Here is a 17,520-nt window from a genome sequence, read left to right as displayed (position 1 = left end):
ATTTAGGCCTCCTTTTTACTTTTGAATAGTTGTATTTGTGATTTTGTTTTATTTGAATTATCACAATGTTTAAAATGATACTGTTTGCAGGAGAAAACATAATTACAATAAAATGGTTAAAGGCAGATGCTCCAATATAGGAATACTAGGTTGATGTCATGCAGGATTTCTTTGTTATGAAGAAACTGACTTTAACTGACATTAAAACTAGAAATTGAGAAATTTGAGAGGATATAGAAAGGTTGGTTTGACTGTATTTAACCAATAAGACCAGAATTTATTCGAGAATCGGTTTTCATTCCATGGTATTTGTTTGCTACTGATATTATGTAATGCCTTTGTTTATTTTTCTATTCTTTTCATTTCCCATGATGTGGGAATGCTTAATTGTAAACTGTATGTTTATGTACCAGTATATTGTCATACAAAATTAAAATATAATTAAATAAAAAACTAGATATGCAAACAAACGTGTCACTTTCTGTTTGTACTATTCATAGCTTAGGTCGGTGTAATCCCTCATTCGTCCAGGCGTGTTCCATAGTAGAAAAAGCTTCAGTTGTAGTCATCTGGACTCAGCTTTTTCTACTATTCATAGCTTAGTTATTTTACTTGATTAACTATTATAATTCAGTGGCATACATAAGTAGTTTTACACATCACACTTTCTGTATATGGGTATATAACCAGTTTATCTAGGTTACAGTGAGACGCCATAGTTGTTTCTCCCTGGTCTACATGCTGCTTTTAGGCTTTCTGATGTGTACCATATGTCATTGGCCATAAATAGTCATAAAAGTAGTTAGATGTTTAACCAAAACTGCAGACAACATTGCCCGTGTTGAGTTCTCTGATACACAAACTGGAGAAAAGCTGAACGTTTTTTGAGCTGTAATCATGTCATCTAAGCAGAAGATTAAATGGATGCTTCCAAAGGTGAGACAATATTTAAATAATAAGTCATTATGTGCTACTGAAAGTTAATAGTTTAATTTTACAGACCTACCTTCGGACAGTTGTTGCCGAAGACATAGACACAGCATTGCGTAGTTTTAAAACCCTTACGCCTGAGATGAATAAATATGGTGAGTAGATCTTTTTGAGTGTTATATGACTGTTATATGACTGATGTTGTGTAACTTACGTTTTTTCATTACTGTGTAGTATACAATGACGGCATCACCAGGGATTTGATGTGTCTATCTGGAACCATTTGTACATTATATAGAGGTGAGTATTGTTTTTAGCAATAACCTTCGATCATAAGTTAACTGCTCCATTATTATTTAAGTTATTTTGTTTTTGTGTTCGAGACAAAACTTTCAACATCCCGGTGTGTGTGTGGCTCGAGGAAGGCTATCCTCAAAGTGCTCCTATTGTGTACGTCCGACCTACCAAAGAAATGATGATTGTTAAAAGATCATTTGTTTCCAGTAATGGGGAAGTCCTGCTGCAATATTTAGAGGAGTGGCAACCAGTAAGAAATCAGTAACCCAATTGTATTTTTACTGTACCGTTTTACTTTTACTGTACTGTAATGAATCACTGGTGTCTTGTCTTCCCTCTCCACAAAGGGGGAATGTGATCTTGTCAGCTTACTGCAGGTGATGGCTGCAATGTTTGGGGAGTTTCCACCTGTTTGCATGAAGCCATATCCAGATCCTGAGCAAGCATCATGTAAGTGGCTATATGCATCTTGCAATATTACTACTTCTGTACTATGCCTATGTCTGATAACAAAATACATTTTAGGTTGGTTCCTGTTCCACAGAGATAATAACATTTATTCCAGACCAGATGGACGCTCATATCTCTTTGTACCCAAAGACGATGGCCAACCTTTCAAAGATCATGAAACCAACTGCTAGACTAGTGTTTTTTATTATTAATATAATCATATCATTAGTATTCCTACTGTTTCTCTGAGTTGTCTTGATTAAACAAATAAAATGATAGATATGGTGATTATTTATTCAGCTCAATTCAAACACCTGGCTTTTTTTACATGGTTCATGGTTCCATGGTCGCTCACTTGGCACTAGAAGAGAGTCTAACACCGGCCTGTCGGTGATGTGGTCTTGAAAGTTGTGACATACTTAAGTCAGGTCAAACTGGAGTGGCGTCACTGCTTTGATGACCTGAGGCTTAACTTAATGGAATGGACTATAGTCAATGCTTGAGACGCCTTTTGGAAACTCAAACTTAAGCCCAGTGACTTTCCCTCACTGGTTCTGCCTTAGAGAAGGTTTTGGGACAAAATAGGGTGAATATGTGACAAAAATTAAGATAAGCCTTTATTTGTCCCACAATGGGAAAATTCCAGTGTTTCAACACAAAGTAGGCACAGAAGTAAACAAAAATCAGATAACTTATAAAAACACTCTTATGAAACTCATAAAAAACCTCTTATACTATATAATGAAAATAGTGACACTCTTATTTACAGCTGTTATATGAACAGAGTATATTGACAAAACAGTATTACATATGAATATTACAGTATTGCACATGATTATGAAGATGAGTGACACATGTTCAGGGCTAACAGTGTTTGTTGTTGAGTTTGACAGCAGCAGGAAGGAAAGACCTGTGAAACCTCTCCTTCACACATCGAGGGTGGATCAGTCTCTCACTGAAGCTGCTCTCCAGAGCGGACAGAGTGTCCTGCAGAGTGACTCATGGTCCAGCATAGATGTGAGTTTAGCCAGGACCCTTCTGTCCCCCACCTCCTGCACCGAGTCCAGAGCACAGCCCAGGATTAATATGTAGACTTGGGTATTATTGTGAGTACAAGCAGTCGTAGGTCGACTAATAGTGTTAAGACATCAAGGACTTGAAATACAAAGCATAGGACTTGGGAGTTTACCAACTTGTGACAAGGTAAGGACTTGATCCCAACTTTGCTGTCATCTAAACATCTAAACATAAGGGGAAGGCATATTTGTTTGTTACGCCTACTTACATGGCTACAGAGCTATTAAAAAGGAAAGAAAAAGTGAAAGGTAATAATGCTACTATCATTTCTAATTATTTAGTAGGAACTCAATTTATCTTATTAAGATAAGATAAGATAAGATAAGATAATCCTTTCATGTCCACACAAGGGGAAATTCCGTTGTTACAACGCAGTAGAAACAGGAGGAAAGGACAGATTATAGGAAGTTTCAAAAACACACTCTTAATAGAACTCTTATGAACAAAAACAAAAAAACTCTTATTAACAAAAACTCGTCGTATAATATGGAATGGAGGGGGGAAATAAAATAAAATAGATAAAAATAAAAAGATAAAAATAAGATAATAAAATGTTAATATGATAAAATATAAATAAAATAAAATTAAGTGAAAAAAGCTAGCTATTGTTGTGTGTTACGCTATATTCCAAAAAGGAAAAAAAAAAAAAAAAAAAGGAGAGAGAGAAAGAGGGAAGAGAGAGAGAAAGGGAGAAAAGGAAATCGTGCTCCTTCTCCTCAAACACATCTAAACAGCATCAAGACAAATAAAGCAAAAAGACAAGCGTGTACATCAAAGCCTGATCAAAGCGCATCAGCTGCGCTTTCAGAACTGTGCCGGATGTGACGTAACAGTTCACCGGACGCCGTCAAAATAAGCCGGAAGCTCCTGTTGTTGACGATTGGACATTTTTCGCGGATCGTGTGCTTGGACTTTATCTAATTACATTTGATACAACTGTCTATTTACAACGAAGTGGTCATAAATACACACAACAACCCCGCACTGTTGCCGAGCCCAAAGCTGGGCTAGCGTACGTTAGCCTAGCATCAGCTATCTTACTGCTAGTTAGCCTTAGCTTGTGCCAGTCAGCTAATTCAGTGAACTCTTAACTTCGGAATTTTCTCACAAATAACACACACCGATTCTGAACCATGGCTGTTGTCAACGAGGGCTCCCTGAAGAAAATGCTTAAGGTAAGCTTTAGGAGTTCAATCATGGCGGGGGTGTGACAAACCAGGCTAACATTTCCTCAGTTTTGGAAACACAAAAGAACGAGTTATTTCCTGGATAAACAATAATACAATTGTTCAAGAGCATTATTTGATCATGTTACCACACTAATATCGTGACGTTATGTAACATCTGCTAATAATATTTACCCTTTTCTGTTGTAATACATTCATTTGCATTATTTTGACGTAATTATATTTGCATTAAAATGTTATTCTTTCTCCGTTCCAGCAATATAAATACAGAGACTTAACTGTTCGGGAGATTATTAATGTCATCACCAATTACAAAGACCTAAAGCCATTAATGGATGCATATGGTAAGAAACACAATATTGCAACTGTTTTGCTTTGTAAATTAACTTGTTTTCTTGCTTTGTAGTGTTCAATGATGGTTCATCGAGAGATTTGATGAGTTTGACTGGAACAGTTCCTGTGAGTTACAGAGGTAATGCAAGTTTCCATTGTTTTTTTAATGGCCATCTGGTTAGATAAGAGAGCACTTTATTGCCTTGAGAACGTCATGGGCAACTCTGTGACTGATATCATACATGATTTAAAATTAGAAGATATCTCACAATTTTACGACTAGTCAAATATTTATAGAGCATGTCCAAGTAACATACAATATGTCTATCTCACCGCCAACGTGTCTAAAACACTTTATTTAGATTTACCTTTTATGTTTTGTTCTTACAATTATACTGGAACTCTTTGGTTAATTGACCAAATCATTTTTAAAAAAAAATCTCTACCATCTCTATTTTCTATTAGTATGCATTGATTTAATTTGTGATTTAGTGCAACAATTTAATTTTCCCTTTGACTGTCTCTTTTCCTGTAGGTAATGTCTACAACATCCCAGTGTGCTTATGGTTGCTAGACACATACCCCTACAACCCTCCCATTTGCTTTGTCAAACCTACAAGTGCAATGATGATTAAAACTGGAAAACACATTGATGCCAATGGCAAGATCTATCTGCCTTACCTTCATGAATGGAAGCATGTAAGTAGTCATATTTACTGTTTATATACTGAGGATGAGGAAATTGACTTGTACTGTGTCTCCAGCCTCAGTCAGACCTCTATGGCCTGATCCAGGTGATGATTGTGGTGTTTGGAGAGGAACCCCCAGTGTTTTCACGTCCCACCACACAGGCGCCATACCAGGCCTTTCAAGCAGCTGGACCTCCTAACCGTGAGTTCAACAAAAGATGAGCTTATCTCAGAAACTCGTATCAAATTCTTGAAGAATAATGCAGTCTAGTTTGCTCCTCTTTCATAAAAATAATGCTTCAGAATGTCTGTCATATGGTATTTTTTGTCAGTTATAAGGGTTAAATTGCTAAATGTAATTTCTTTGAAAATGATTTTAATGTTGTGAGATTCTCTCCATCAAGGGATTTAACCATGTATAACCAAGATATCTTAGGCAGTTTAAAATGTTAAGGAACTATATAACTATATATAATTATGTATCTCGACCTCAACACTAGATGGTGCTAACACTATAGGTTATAAGCCACAAAGCTTTGTAATTGTTGCAAAATTGCTCCTATCTAACAGTAGACTTTTATTCTCTTGACCTTAGCTTCTTACATGCCTGGAATGCCTGCCGTCTCTCCTTACGGCCCAAATCCCAGCCCAGGGTAAGATGTTTGTCAAAGCCTTTAATACGCACACAATGGGATATTTACCTGTGGTCTTTAGATACTGGTGGTGACAAAGAGTTTCTCAACCACTGGTTTTGCAACATTTACAGCAGGTATGGATGATAATCAAAATCAGAAAGGGGTTTATTGCCATCTTCAGTGAATAGAATTCACAACCTAGGAAGATGCAACAAGGGATGTCAATATTAACTGGTTTGTCATTTACCATCATTATATAGGTTATTTGAACCTGCCGTATCCCGCAGAAATGTCTCCAGGCGCAACGCGAGGCATGCACACGTGTGTGTCGAACGGAGCCCACCGTGTCCACAAGACTGGTTAAACGCTCTGAACGACTGGTCAGATACACACGGGGGTCTACACTAGTTATGGGCAGCGTGCGCACACACGTGTGTGTCGCCCTAAGCCCTGTCTTGTTTATAATGATTGCCTATCGTAGTCATATCTGTGGCACACTGAACAACCGGCCCGTTACACACGGAGGTCCACACTAGTGAGAGTCAAGCGGGCTACAGTCAGCACGAGTACAGTTGTTTTATGTCGCTGCTTCATGAGTTTACACAAGGCAGAGCGAGAGGAACCGCTGATGGCTCTGGAGCGCAAAGCAGCTGCTCAGCTTGAGCTGAAAGCCATGGAACACAAAGGCTCAAAGAAGGAGAGAGAGGGCAGAGGAGAATATCTGCTGTAGTAAATGGTAGGCAGGTTAATTGTTAAAAAACAAATGTGAATTTCCTCTCACAGGAGTATTTGCAAGTTTAAACATAAAAAATCAAATATTAATGTTTCCTTTCTCTTTGATGATAATTGTAAATATTCATAAAATTGCGATATTTCTCCTCATAATAATCTAAAATTTCATATCGTGACATCCCTAGGTGCAACATGAAACAATGAATAATAATAGTAGCAAAATATATCAAAAAGAGCATATAATTGTCTAATAAAAAAGACGAAAAAAATATTAGTGTTAATTTTGTAATCTCTTTCTTTGTAGAGGCTATCCGGGCTACCAGTATCCAGGAGGAAACTCATATCCAGCCTCTGCTGGCCAAGGACATTACCCCTCTCAGACCCCAGTCTCAACCGTTGGTATGTATAATGTGTTATGCAAGTTTTTTATACTGAAGCTTAAGGGTTAGTTCATATTACACCTTTTATAAACATGCAACCATTCCCGTGGCTACACAATAGTTGATATAAAGACGTTTCTAAATTCAATCCCACCCGTATTTATTATGGTAATAAAGGTTATGTAAGTCACATGATGCCACACCTTTCTTAAATCTGTTGCTCTTTAGATGACCCGTCCCAAGTGCTGATCTTTTCAGTGCAACATTATGAACCCCTGTATGACTTTGGTGTTCTGAAGAGCAAATTAAAGGTCATTGGTGTAACAAGAGTGGGGTGCATAAAGGCCAAAGGGGAGACGGGTGTAGGGCTCTCTGTACACCCAGCTCTGTCCTATATTTAGTGTTGTTACAGTCACACACAAAGAACCACACATCATGGCATTTGTTAATGTTCTATTTAAATCTGGGCTAAATTTGATATTTGATATATAAAACTTTGTTCTCAAAGTTTAGAATGTAGGGTACATGATAGTGTGTACATTTACACACTGGCGTGGCATTTTTTGGACGGTTATTATTTTGTAAAGGGAAAAAAAAAAAAATAGTGGTATGATATGCAATTCAGAATCACTAATAACATCTTATAAACAATCTTAGATTATTAAATGCTCTTACTTTACATTTAATTTGTCTACAGGCCCAAACAGAGATGGCACAATTGGGGAGGACACCATTCGGGCATCTCTGATCTCTGCTGTGAGTGATAAGCTTCGCTGGAGGATGAAGGAGGAAATGGACAGAGCCCAGGCTGAACTAGATGCTTTGAAAAGAACAGAGGAGGATCTAAAAAAGGGCCATCAAAAACTTGAAGAAATGGTCTCAAGACTTGACCAGGAAGTGGTACGCATGTTGTTTGAAATATTGAACTTTTCTTGTGTGTCTTTGTTTATGTCATTGTCATTATTTCTCCAGTCTGAAGTGGACCGAAACATTGAGCTACTGAAGAGAAAGGATGAGGAGCTGACGGAGGCCTTAGAGAAGATGGAGAATCAGTCAGAAAACAATGACATTGATGATGTTATAGTGCCCACTGCTCCACTCTACAAGCAAATCCTGAACCTCTACGCTGAAGAAAACGCCATTGAAGACACCATTTTCTACCTGGGAGAGGCGCTGCGCAGGGGCGTCATAGACTTGGAGGTTTTCCTCAAGGTGCATTATCTTTTCCCAACTTTATAGTTCAGACTATCCCCAAACGTTGCTTATTATTTGTCTTCTCTCTTGCAGCACGTTCGACTTCTTTCCAGAAAGCAGTTCCAGCTCCGTGCCCTTATGCAGAAAGCTAGAAAGACGGCGGGCCTCAGTGACCTTTATTGACCCACACTGACAAAAATATTTTTTCTTTTTCTCCTGTCCTTCTCTGTATTTGGAAATTTTATATACTTCAACCATAACAATGTCATTTGTTTCCTTTTGTAGTAAATAGACGTAGAGATGTTTTATCGTACACGCTGGTATTTTTTGGTGTTGGTGTTTTACTCTTTGTTGTGATCCCACAGCAAAAAAGGTGTTTGCTGTGGGATCACATTAAAGCTGGAACGACACCTCACAGACAAAAGCTGAAGTCATACATTTTATCAGGCATGTACAGTATCCAAGGATGTTTTTACGTCATATGGAAAACCGTACAATGACTGCTTATGGCCCGAAACACATTATCGCTAGAAAACTTGTAATTACTTTTTACTCGCACCCATAAATATTTTGCAAGATTATGTGTACATCTGCTGAAAGAAACATTTATTTTGTGTGCTTCTACTTTTAATGTTTCATTTCTTTTCCATGGTGTCTGTCTTTGAATCTCTGGGATCTGTGATGGTACACGTTTTAACTATTGTATTAATCCAGACGATATTTTATGGACTGGTTTGAATTAGCCTTTTACTAAATGCACTTTGAATTGTATTATAGAGCATCTGTTTATTACTTTCTGACACCCATACGAAACATTTATATTTCTCTACATTAATGTCAATCAAATAAAGTCTCTGTCGTAAATTGTTGTTCGTTTTCATGCATTAGTTCTGTACGACAGTGTTTGGTCTGTCCAGCACGAGCCGCTGCACTGGGCTGAGTCAGCTGCTCCCAAACAAACACAAAGAGACAAAGGCAGGTCCTGTAATTCTGGCATTTATTTGATGTCACAGCAAAATAAACGTTGGATGTACAGCTGCCACCACAGGTACTCGGATCTGATTAAAATAGAATTCTAATGCAACATCAAAACATAGAGCTCAGTATAAACAAATAAATACCATCACCATCAGCGACATTTTACCTGAATTTGTACCTTAACTCTGGGGTGTTTATGGTGCACAGACAACACCTTTTCAGATTGTTAACCATCTCAAGATTATCTGAGCTGAGTCTTTCCGATTGAATCTCTTATCTCTGCGTTTTACACTATCGAGTTAAATAATTTGTATGTATGGTAGTATAGCTGTATCAGTGCACTTAAGGTTTACTAAAAGTAGAACTTCTTGATGACCTTCCATACTTTCAGCATCACAAGGACTGGCCCAGTGATATGCAGCGGTTTTATGATTGAGTGCAGAGGACACCTTTCTCACAGAGAATGGAATGTCACCATTTTGTGGTGGATAAAAATAAAACAGAGATTAACAATGGAAATGACCAACTGGCAACAACCACATACACAAAAATACAATCTAGAAGCAGGGAGTGCAGCAGTATAAACAGTACAGTGACATACAGTAACATACAAATACAGTACACAATAATGTTTTACGTTGAGTTAATTTCAGTCTTGGAAGGAAAAATGTGCTAATAGGGACATGAAATTAATGACATGAACTGAGAAACGTTTATAAGTACTAGACACCTTTTGATAATTCTGGTCTATTGCAGCTGTTGCATGGTCACTTTTAGTATATGTAGGAGTGATCTGTGGCCAGTAGAAGTCCTCTCACAGAGTAAGCTCTTTCTGTACTCCCCACAGAGTCTCGGCACTCTTCCTCAGCTGCTGCTCCTCAGCGGGCTTCAGGGTCATATTGATCACATCAGTCAAGCCACTGTTACCCAGGACACAGGGTACGCTCAGGAAGACTTCCTCATTGATTCCATGCATGCCCTGATGGAGAAAGACAGTGTGAGTGTTGGTTTATAGCATAAGAAATATCAGAGAATAATAAACAACATATATTTACCTGGACGAGGGTGGACACGGGTTGCACTTTGTGCATATTCTTTACGATGCTTTCCACCAGGTCAGCCACAGACAGACCAATAGCCCAGGAGGTGTAGCCCTTCAGCTTGATGACTTCATACGCTCTGTGGGTCAGGCATAAATATGTCTTAAACACATCCTTGCCACTGTCCTGTATAATACACTAACAGACTAATGATAATAACATTAAGAATTAGAGAAGATTAATGGCTTTGTGCACAATATTGTCAGCAGGGGTCAGCCGGTGAAACCATGTGATGTGGCAGTCTGCCAGTCTTGACAAAGCAATATCACATTCCTCACAGGGGTTGGTCTGCTACTATGGGGTCTGTTGTACTTGCCTTATATGGTGCCATTTTTATTGTTAAAACCTTCACAGATCTGGATACATTTCATAAATGCTATACAATTGCTGTTTAAAACAAACACTGCACTCACCCATCAACTACCAGTTTGTGAACTTCTTTCCAGTTCTCACTGTCAGCTTCTCCTCCCATATTTGGATTCAGTGATTGAAGTGACACTCCAGCCACATTAACGCCGCTCCAGACGGGCACTAAGAACAAAATACAAACCTATTACAAACCTATTACATGACCCTGAGTGCTTAAATAATACCATTTAACAGCGATGCATACCACTGGAGTCTCCGTGCTCTCCAACGATCCAGCCATGGCAGCTAGACGGGTGCAGGTGAAGCTTCTCTGCCATGAGGTGGCGGAAACGAGCAGAGTCCAGGTTTGTTCCAGACCCAATGACGCGGTTGCGGGGGAAGCCACTCAACTTCCACGCCACATAAGTCAGGATGTCAACTAATAACAGGAAACACTGAATGATTCGTCTATTCTCCGAGATCGTAACACGACTTAAGTTCATGTCTTTCAAACCTGGGTTGGAGACCACCATGAGGATGCAGTTAGGGCTGTACTTGACAATGTTTGGGATGATGAACTTAAAGATGTTGACGTTGCGCTGCACCAGATTCAGACGGCTCTCTCCCTCTTGTTGACGGGCTCCAGCGGTAACTACCACCACTTTGGAGTTAGCGGTCACACTGTAGTCTGTTGTTAAAACACAACAAATGTAACTCAAATGCGCCTTAATAGACTAAACCACATGATTCAATCTTTCCTCCTATTCCCACCTTTGTCAGCCACAATTTTGTGGGTCTTCAGGAAGAGGGAGCCATGCTGCAAGTCCATGACCTCACCCTTGAGTTTGTCCTCCATTACATCAACCAGGGCCAGCTCATCGCACAGATCCTGATAAACAAACAATATTCAATCATTAAGAGGCAGTTGGTCTTTATCATTTTGTAGTAATTGTTTACAGTCTGGAGTATTTATTTCTTGCATAGTTTTGACAGTTCGACCCAAAGGGGAAGGGCTTGTAGATATGCTTTGTCATGGTTACAAATTCAAAAAGACCATTTTGAGCACGTTGCTAGAAATATCTTATGATACATTGTAATAAAGGAAAATAATAAAGAGAAATACGTATAATAATAAAGATTTGATGAGGAAAATGTAGCTGAGTTTTATGTATGTAAGAAAAGAGCAGAGCATAACTAACTATATTATATGCAAAGAAGGTGCAATGAGAAAATACAAGTGCAAACATTTACTTAATACTGACTAGATAATCTTATGAGAGTCAACACGTTTGCAATGCTGGTTCATGAAGTGCTCTCTTGAATCACACTGGCAATCATTTTAGCGCAGATCTCTCTTCGCGGTCACTTTTAGGAACATGGCGCCATTGGCTCTCACCCACCTTGAGCAGAATGCTGATAGCGGAGGCCATTCCCACCATGCCAACGCCCACAACTGTCACTTTGTTCCTGCTGCCAACGGCTTCCTCCTTGGACACATGGCTGATGAGCTTCTCCTTGGTGGACATCTGCGTGATAAAAGGCGGCAGGTGTAAGAGAAAGAGAGGGTCACAGACGAGAGAGAGAGAGGGGGGGGGGGGGGGGGGGGGGGGGTTGGTGAAGACTTCTCAACAGCAAGTGGGGGAAAACTTCACAAAGCTGACACACAATGTACAGTCAGAATTTCCCTGCGTTTCATCATTACTACACAATAGACACCGACCTTGGTGTAACCTCTAGCTTCCTGTCATGTGATTTCCTTAAAGCTATTCTAGGACAGTTTGTTCTCTATAGCGCCATTTTGGGGTTGTCCATTTCAACTACTCCCTGTGATGTACCACTATTTCTGCTTCTTGGCACAGCAGACGGTCCCTCCTGGCTCCCTGCTGTTACGTCATTGTTACAGCTGGTCCTGTCGCAGTGGAGCTGACCACAAGCTGCAACAAATCTTACTCTCAAAAAGGATATTACCTCAATATGAGAATATGTTGACCAGGCCAGTCTTACCTACACATCCCCTTATCCAATTATCCCTCTCCTACAAGTCAACTTAAAGCGTGCACTAGATTAGGGCACGCCTAGACAGGGCACTAGACAGACTTCCTGAGGTGATGTGCCAAATAATGAACACAATGTTCTTTCACTGTAGTAGGCCTGCCACAACACATTACTATTGAAAATATTACGATAATATTCAGATCAGATCAATCATGAGGAATGTTAATGTGCAAACCTAATAACATGTATCCAATGGTCCACAGAAAATGAACACACAATATAATACTGATGATCAAAAATATTGTCCTATATTGAACCTATTGAAGTCGATATAATAACTGAAACTCAATCAATAGTTTCAGGATTTAATGAGTGGCTCCTGCAGGACCTTGAAACCAGTCTGCCCCTGTGAGCCAGTGGTATTAAGCAGACATCTGAAATCTGACCCCAGATGAGCCACCACCAGAGCTGCACCGTGCCCACACAGTATCAAATTCTGCCATTGCAGTTCAGGCAGTTCAAGCACCATCACCAGAGCAAGTGGATCAAACAGGCCACGAAGCTGCACTTGTTACATCAGCACATCCAGGCAGAAAACACCACATAAAACCAGGCCATAGTCCATAATACAGAATAAAATGGTTCATCATCGTCAATACAACTCTATTCTATTTCATAAGGATGTCAACTCTTGGTTATTTAATTTCCTGCCAACAAAACGGCCCGCCCTCACGCGCTTTGGCCGGCATCCCGTTTCCACCATTTTTACGCCACCTCAAATCAGTCCATTCCGCAGACGCATCCAGCCACATCCCATTCCATCCAAGAACGCGCAAACCATGGGAGAAAAAACACGCACAAACGGATCGCGGTAACGTGGGCAACACCGTAAACTGGGGGAAAGACAAAGACGCCTTCTTACCCTGACAATCTGGTGGGTTCCTTCTTTAAATAGCGAGTGGAATGTGAGCGTCTGGTCTGGACCGCGCAGCAGAGTCCGCAGAGTGCAGCCGCGCGTGGGGAGCGGAGCCCTATTTAACCACGGCCCTGCCTCCGCCGCCTACGTCACAGGCGCGCAATGAGCTGGAGAGAGGCGGCGCGTGCTCCGTGTCACGTCCACCAACCCGCAGCGGCGGCGGTGACGCGCGCGCGGGGACCGGGGTCAAGCAGCATCCTGCCGGCGGCTGGAGACGCGCGGGCAAGCGGCATCATGCACTCCCCGGTCCCAAGCATCATAATGACGCGCTAAAAAAACAAGGATAACGGCATAAGATCTTTATTCTGGTTTATTCTGGTTTATTCTAGGGTCCAAATAAGGCGTCACTTCCATCAGCGATCGTGCAAATACTGCGCGCTTTCTCCGTGCGCGTGTTTCTGCGGCATGTTTATGATGTAAACCTGGGGGAATAAACGAATACACCTATAATAGTCGGTTTAGTTGATGCGTTATTCGACGGGCAATGACGGGTCACATTTTACAACGTACGTGCGGAAGGGATTTTCCTCTCATTTCCGAATTGCGCACTGTGAGTAATAAAGATCTAACGGACGTCTGTCGAGGGGGAGAAGAATGAAACCCGGCCGCCTCAGTTTTCGCGCAAATGTAAGATTTTAGTCGCAGTGATTCTGATTTTAACACACGTATAGGAAATTCCGTGACATACATTGGAAGAGGGTGCCATTTTACGCGAGGAGATGAGTCACGTTGGATAAAATGATAGTTATATAACCCTTTAACCCAAGTCTGTGGCTCCACCTAACGGCAGTTTTATACAATTACATGGCGGCAACCGCACATTGCTTATAATTAATATTATTGTTATTATTACCATTATTTTGTGGCATGTGCAATAATAGCACACCCCACCCAGAATGGCATCTCCCGAGTACATTGTTACTGCAGTGTGGGACTAGGGCGGGGCTTTGTTACAACCTGATGCAACAAGACGCACATCCCCTCTCTTCATCAGGTGTCTACCACAATATGTTTTCAGACTTTGCTGAAAGGTGCTGTTTATTTCGTCATGTTTAAATGTGTGGCGTTAAGCGTATCTAGCAGGTGCACCTTTAAGCTAGGACTAATATCGGTAAAGCGCATTCACTTCGAAACTGGCATCACAAGCAAATGGCATTGGTTCAAAAAACAACACTCACAACAGCAGACAACCACACACACGCTACAATACACACACAGAGTCGCAGAGTTCACAGTCAGTGTCTACAAGAAAAGGTCTGTATGCCTTTTCAAAATGGGTTTCAGAGCTGCTTTTCCTCGAATGGAGGAAGACATCATTCCAAGCCTAAAAGCCTGGTTTAGGTGTGTAAGAATGTTCCAAAAGTTCCCCTTTGGGCAGCCGCTCCCGTTTGAATGTACGGTACAAACGAACCGACTTAATAAGCCTGTTCGTTGTTGAAAAGTGGGACAGTCAGAAATAAAAGCGTAATTCTTTGTCAAGAGTTTAGGCTATAACATTACCAAATAAAATACAGAATGTAGGCCACATTAGCTTATTAAAAATGTTGTCAAACACAAGGTGATAAAAGTAGCACATCTTAGTTGGCTACTATATATTTTATTATTTGTTTATGGATCTAAACTTTGAAAATTAATAAATATAAATATAGCCTATTAACTTCCTTTTAGCTTAATCGCAAATATTGTATGGTCTATTAGATGATATATGTTCTTCAAGAAGACATAAATGTATATATATATCTATATATTTCTAAGCTAACTTAAAAATACTAGCACCAAAGCAGCATCCTGAAAATCTAACTGTTCTGTCAGATCCAGGGTTTGACATGGAGAAGGACGCCCCTCACCCACTAATCCTCAGCACTCCCCAAAAGATCTGTGTTGTTTCTTTCACTAAACAGACAATAGTTCAGAATAGGCCCAGCTGCAGTGTCTCTTTACACGGTGTGTGCTGCCCAGCTTACCTGCTGCTGACCATCTGACCATCTGGCCTCTTCAAACACTCTAGGCCAACTCTCACTCAACCGATGCAAATCCTGCAATGCCCCTAGCTTCTAAAAAATGTTGAGAAAGAACTAGAGCATAATTTGTGATGTTGCCATGCATGTTTTCCATCCTCTTTCAATTGTAATGTCCCACACACAAAAAAAAAAAAGAGTATTAAAAACATAGTTTGTCCAAAATACATTAATTATACAACATTTAATTGTAACAAAGTATATAATATAATGGTTGATTTGGAATGGATCTAGCAAATACATACCTGGCCAATAGCCTAACCAAGCTTACATTTGGTGAAAATGGCAGGGGGCATAAAAAGTTATATGAAAAAATATTATATTAAAGGCGCAATGGACGATTTTTCGGCGATTTGAGAACGCAGGCGGAAGTGCACATGCGCACTCCCCGTGCGGACTGATACAACACACACGTGCGTTTGTTTATTAGCGCGATGGATCGCATCGCATCTCTCGTCATCATTTTGTCCCGTACACTGAGGGAACTATATTATGATAGATCAATGCGCTTAGACACGCGGAAACGTGCTGCTCATGGGGACGATCCGCACGAGGCTGCAGGTGAGCGGTAGGTGCGTTTTATGATTGATACGCAGATGATGATAAGATAAGATAATCCTTTATTGTCCACACATGGGGAAATTTCATTGATACAACACAGTAGATACAGAGGAAAAGGACAGATAACAGAATATAGGAAGTTTAAAAAACACTCTCAATAGAAGAACTCTTATAAACAAAAACTCCTATAGACAAAACCTCCCATTTCCCAACAAGGGATGGAGGGGAAAAATTAGGATGTCCGCCGGGATAACGTGACGATCTCCGGGTAAGACGATGGTTTTCCGCAGTTTCATGAGTTCCTCCTTTGTATAAACGCACCAGCGCCGATCCATACGGCGGCTGTGGCCGAGGAGCGCGGTGGGGCGGGGGGGGCTAGCTCAGAGCTAGCGCACATCACGACGACACAACGAAAAACACTCAATAATCCAGCAGAACAAAGTCGAAACAAGTTGAATTAAGCGATTCCAGCGCGTGTCCCGATCGTACAACTAAAGTAGAAAAAATATTTACAAAATACAAAAGATAAAGCACATAAGTGTGAAAAAAGTGTGAAAAAAGAGCGGAGCGTTGCACCGGGCTGCCAGCTGGACCGGCGCAGGACTAATCGACAGTTCACGCCACTAGGAAATAAGACTCAGATTTGGGCCAAAAAATCGTCCATTCAACCTTTAAGTATTATGGATTGTGTGTGGCCGAGCCACAAAATTTGTCCACCACGTTTTACATTTGACCTTTTGAATGTAACGCAACAAATTTAGTCATTCAAAAAAAGTCCTTTAAATTTGCACAAACCTCAGTTTGGTTTACTGATTTAAAAGACCACCACCATGTCTTATTCTTTTACAGTGATGACAAAAAACTCCAAATGTTATTGCAATGACACATTGCCATTATTCTGAAATTTGAAGGTGTTTAACACCTACTATTACAATTTTGTTGGGCGTTTACCCAAACAAGCTGGAATTTGGTAAACATTTTCTTTAGGAATGAGCCATCAAAAGTTCCCAAACACAGTCCTGGCATCAAGCTCTGATCAACATGTGCCATACTTATAACTGCTACAATGAATACATACATTACAAACACTAATGTCTAAAGAATACTTAAGTCTAGTGGGTGGCGTTTATGACCACCAACCGCCATAAAACACCGAAGAAGTCGTCTAAAGAATAAAGTCTAAAGGCTCCCACAATGCGGCGACGAAGTTAGATTTAGCCCATTCATCGCTAATCGTATCGGTATGAGTTCCGTGGTGAAGACAGAGAGATGATCTGTTCCTCTTCTTGACCTCTAAAAAGGCAGCACTTGTTTGCCCACTCTCGGGATCTTTAGACCCATCAGTATAAATAAAACACATAATCAGAAAAGTCTAAATGGGGGTATTGTAACTTGGATACCAACCGCAATAAAACACCAAAGAAGAAGCATAAAGTCTAAAGTCTAAAGAAGTTGGCGGTAAAGGCACCTTTGCAGTTGGCTGCCAGCCGCCATTAAAAGCAACATCAAAGACTGAGGGAGCGTTATTATCGAGTTGAGCATCAACTATATTGTAATAGTGCACTGATGTACCCAAAAATACAATAAAGACATTAACATTTCTTCAAACATCTCAAATTAAGTTTAAAAGGTTCAGCTAA

At 40.3% G+C, this 17,520-nt stretch overlaps 3 protein-coding genes across 3 annotated transcripts; 2 read left to right on the top strand and 1 right to left on the bottom strand.

The window, feature by feature from the left end:
• Positions 1-831: 831 nt before the first annotated feature.
• LOC140349217 (tumor susceptibility gene 101 protein) lies at positions 832-1,952 on the top strand. Its single transcript, XM_072435487.1, has 6 exons — positions 832-936; positions 1,001-1,085; positions 1,165-1,230; positions 1,314-1,477; positions 1,575-1,677; positions 1,753-1,952. The coding sequence occupies exons 1-6, from the start codon at positions 898-900 to the stop codon at positions 1,866-1,868; spliced, it is 573 nt and encodes a 190-aa protein (XP_072291588.1). The 5' UTR covers positions 832-897; the 3' UTR covers positions 1,869-1,952.
• Positions 1,953-3,592: 1,640 nt separating this feature from the next.
• tsg101a (tumor susceptibility 101a) lies at positions 3,593-8,770 on the top strand. Its single transcript, XM_072435480.1, has 10 exons — positions 3,593-3,929; positions 4,198-4,285; positions 4,348-4,413; positions 4,810-4,973; positions 5,039-5,165; positions 5,559-5,616; positions 6,635-6,729; positions 7,408-7,610; positions 7,683-7,922; positions 7,998-8,770. The coding sequence occupies exons 1-10, from the start codon at positions 3,888-3,890 to the stop codon at positions 8,085-8,087; spliced, it is 1,173 nt and encodes a 390-aa protein (XP_072291581.1). The 5' UTR covers positions 3,593-3,887; the 3' UTR covers positions 8,088-8,770.
• Positions 8,771-8,884: 114 nt separating this feature from the next.
• ldha (lactate dehydrogenase A4) lies at positions 8,885-13,339 on the bottom strand. The gene is made up of 8 exons (XM_072435486.1): positions 13,248-13,339; positions 11,731-11,856; positions 11,102-11,219; positions 10,845-11,018; positions 10,596-10,769; positions 10,396-10,513; positions 9,938-10,061; positions 8,885-9,861 (listed from the first exon to the last, which is right to left on the bottom strand). The coding sequence occupies exons 2-8, from the start codon at positions 11,854-11,856 to the stop codon at positions 9,697-9,699; spliced, it is 999 nt and encodes a 332-aa protein (XP_072291587.1). The 5' UTR covers positions 13,248-13,339; the 3' UTR covers positions 8,885-9,696.
• Positions 13,340-17,520: the final 4,181 nt, after the last annotated feature.

Source organism: Eucyclogobius newberryi, unplaced genomic scaffold, assembly GCF_026437365.1.
Source record: "Eucyclogobius newberryi isolate DKJ021-1_F unplaced genomic scaffold, fEucNew1.0.hap1 SCAF_7, whole genome shotgun sequence".
In the NCBI taxonomy this organism is placed as follows: Eukaryota; Metazoa; Chordata; class Actinopteri; order Gobiiformes; family Gobiidae; genus Eucyclogobius; species Eucyclogobius newberryi.
The sequence above is the reverse complement of the archived record's forward strand: the minus strand, read 5'-3'. Positions and strand labels throughout refer to the sequence as shown.

Coding starts and splice junctions, on each gene's coding strand:
- ldha (XM_072435486.1), bottom strand. CDS start 11,856: ATGTCCACCAAGGAGAAGCTCATCAGCCATGTGTCCAAGGAGGAAGCC. Junction 11,220..11,730: donor CTATCAGCATTCTGCTCAAG/GTGGGTGAGAGC, acceptor TTTGTTTATCAG/GATCTGTGCGATGAGCTGGC. Junction 10,770..10,844: donor CATGGTGGTCTCCAACCCAG/GTTTGAAAGACA, acceptor TCCTGTTATTAG/TTGACATCCTGACTTATGTG.
- LOC140349217 (XM_072435487.1), top strand. CDS start 898: ATGTCATCTAAGCAGAAGATTAAATGGATGCTTCCAAAG. Junction 1,478..1,574: donor ATTTAGAGGAGTGGCAACCA/GTAAGAAATCAG, acceptor CTCTCCACAAAG/GGGGAATGTGATCTTGTCAG. Junction 1,678..1,752: donor AGATCCTGAGCAAGCATCAT/GTAAGTGGCTAT, acceptor AATACATTTTAG/GTTGGTTCCTGTTCCACAGA.
- tsg101a (XM_072435480.1), top strand. CDS start 3,888: ATGGCTGTTGTCAACGAGGGCTCCCTGAAGAAAATGCTTAAG. Junction 5,166..5,558: donor AGCAGCTGGACCTCCTAACC/GTGAGTTCAACA, acceptor TCTTGACCTTAG/CTTCTTACATGCCTGGAATG. Junction 6,730..7,407: donor GACCCCAGTCTCAACCGTTG/GTATGTATAATG, acceptor ATTTGTCTACAG/GCCCAAACAGAGATGGCACA.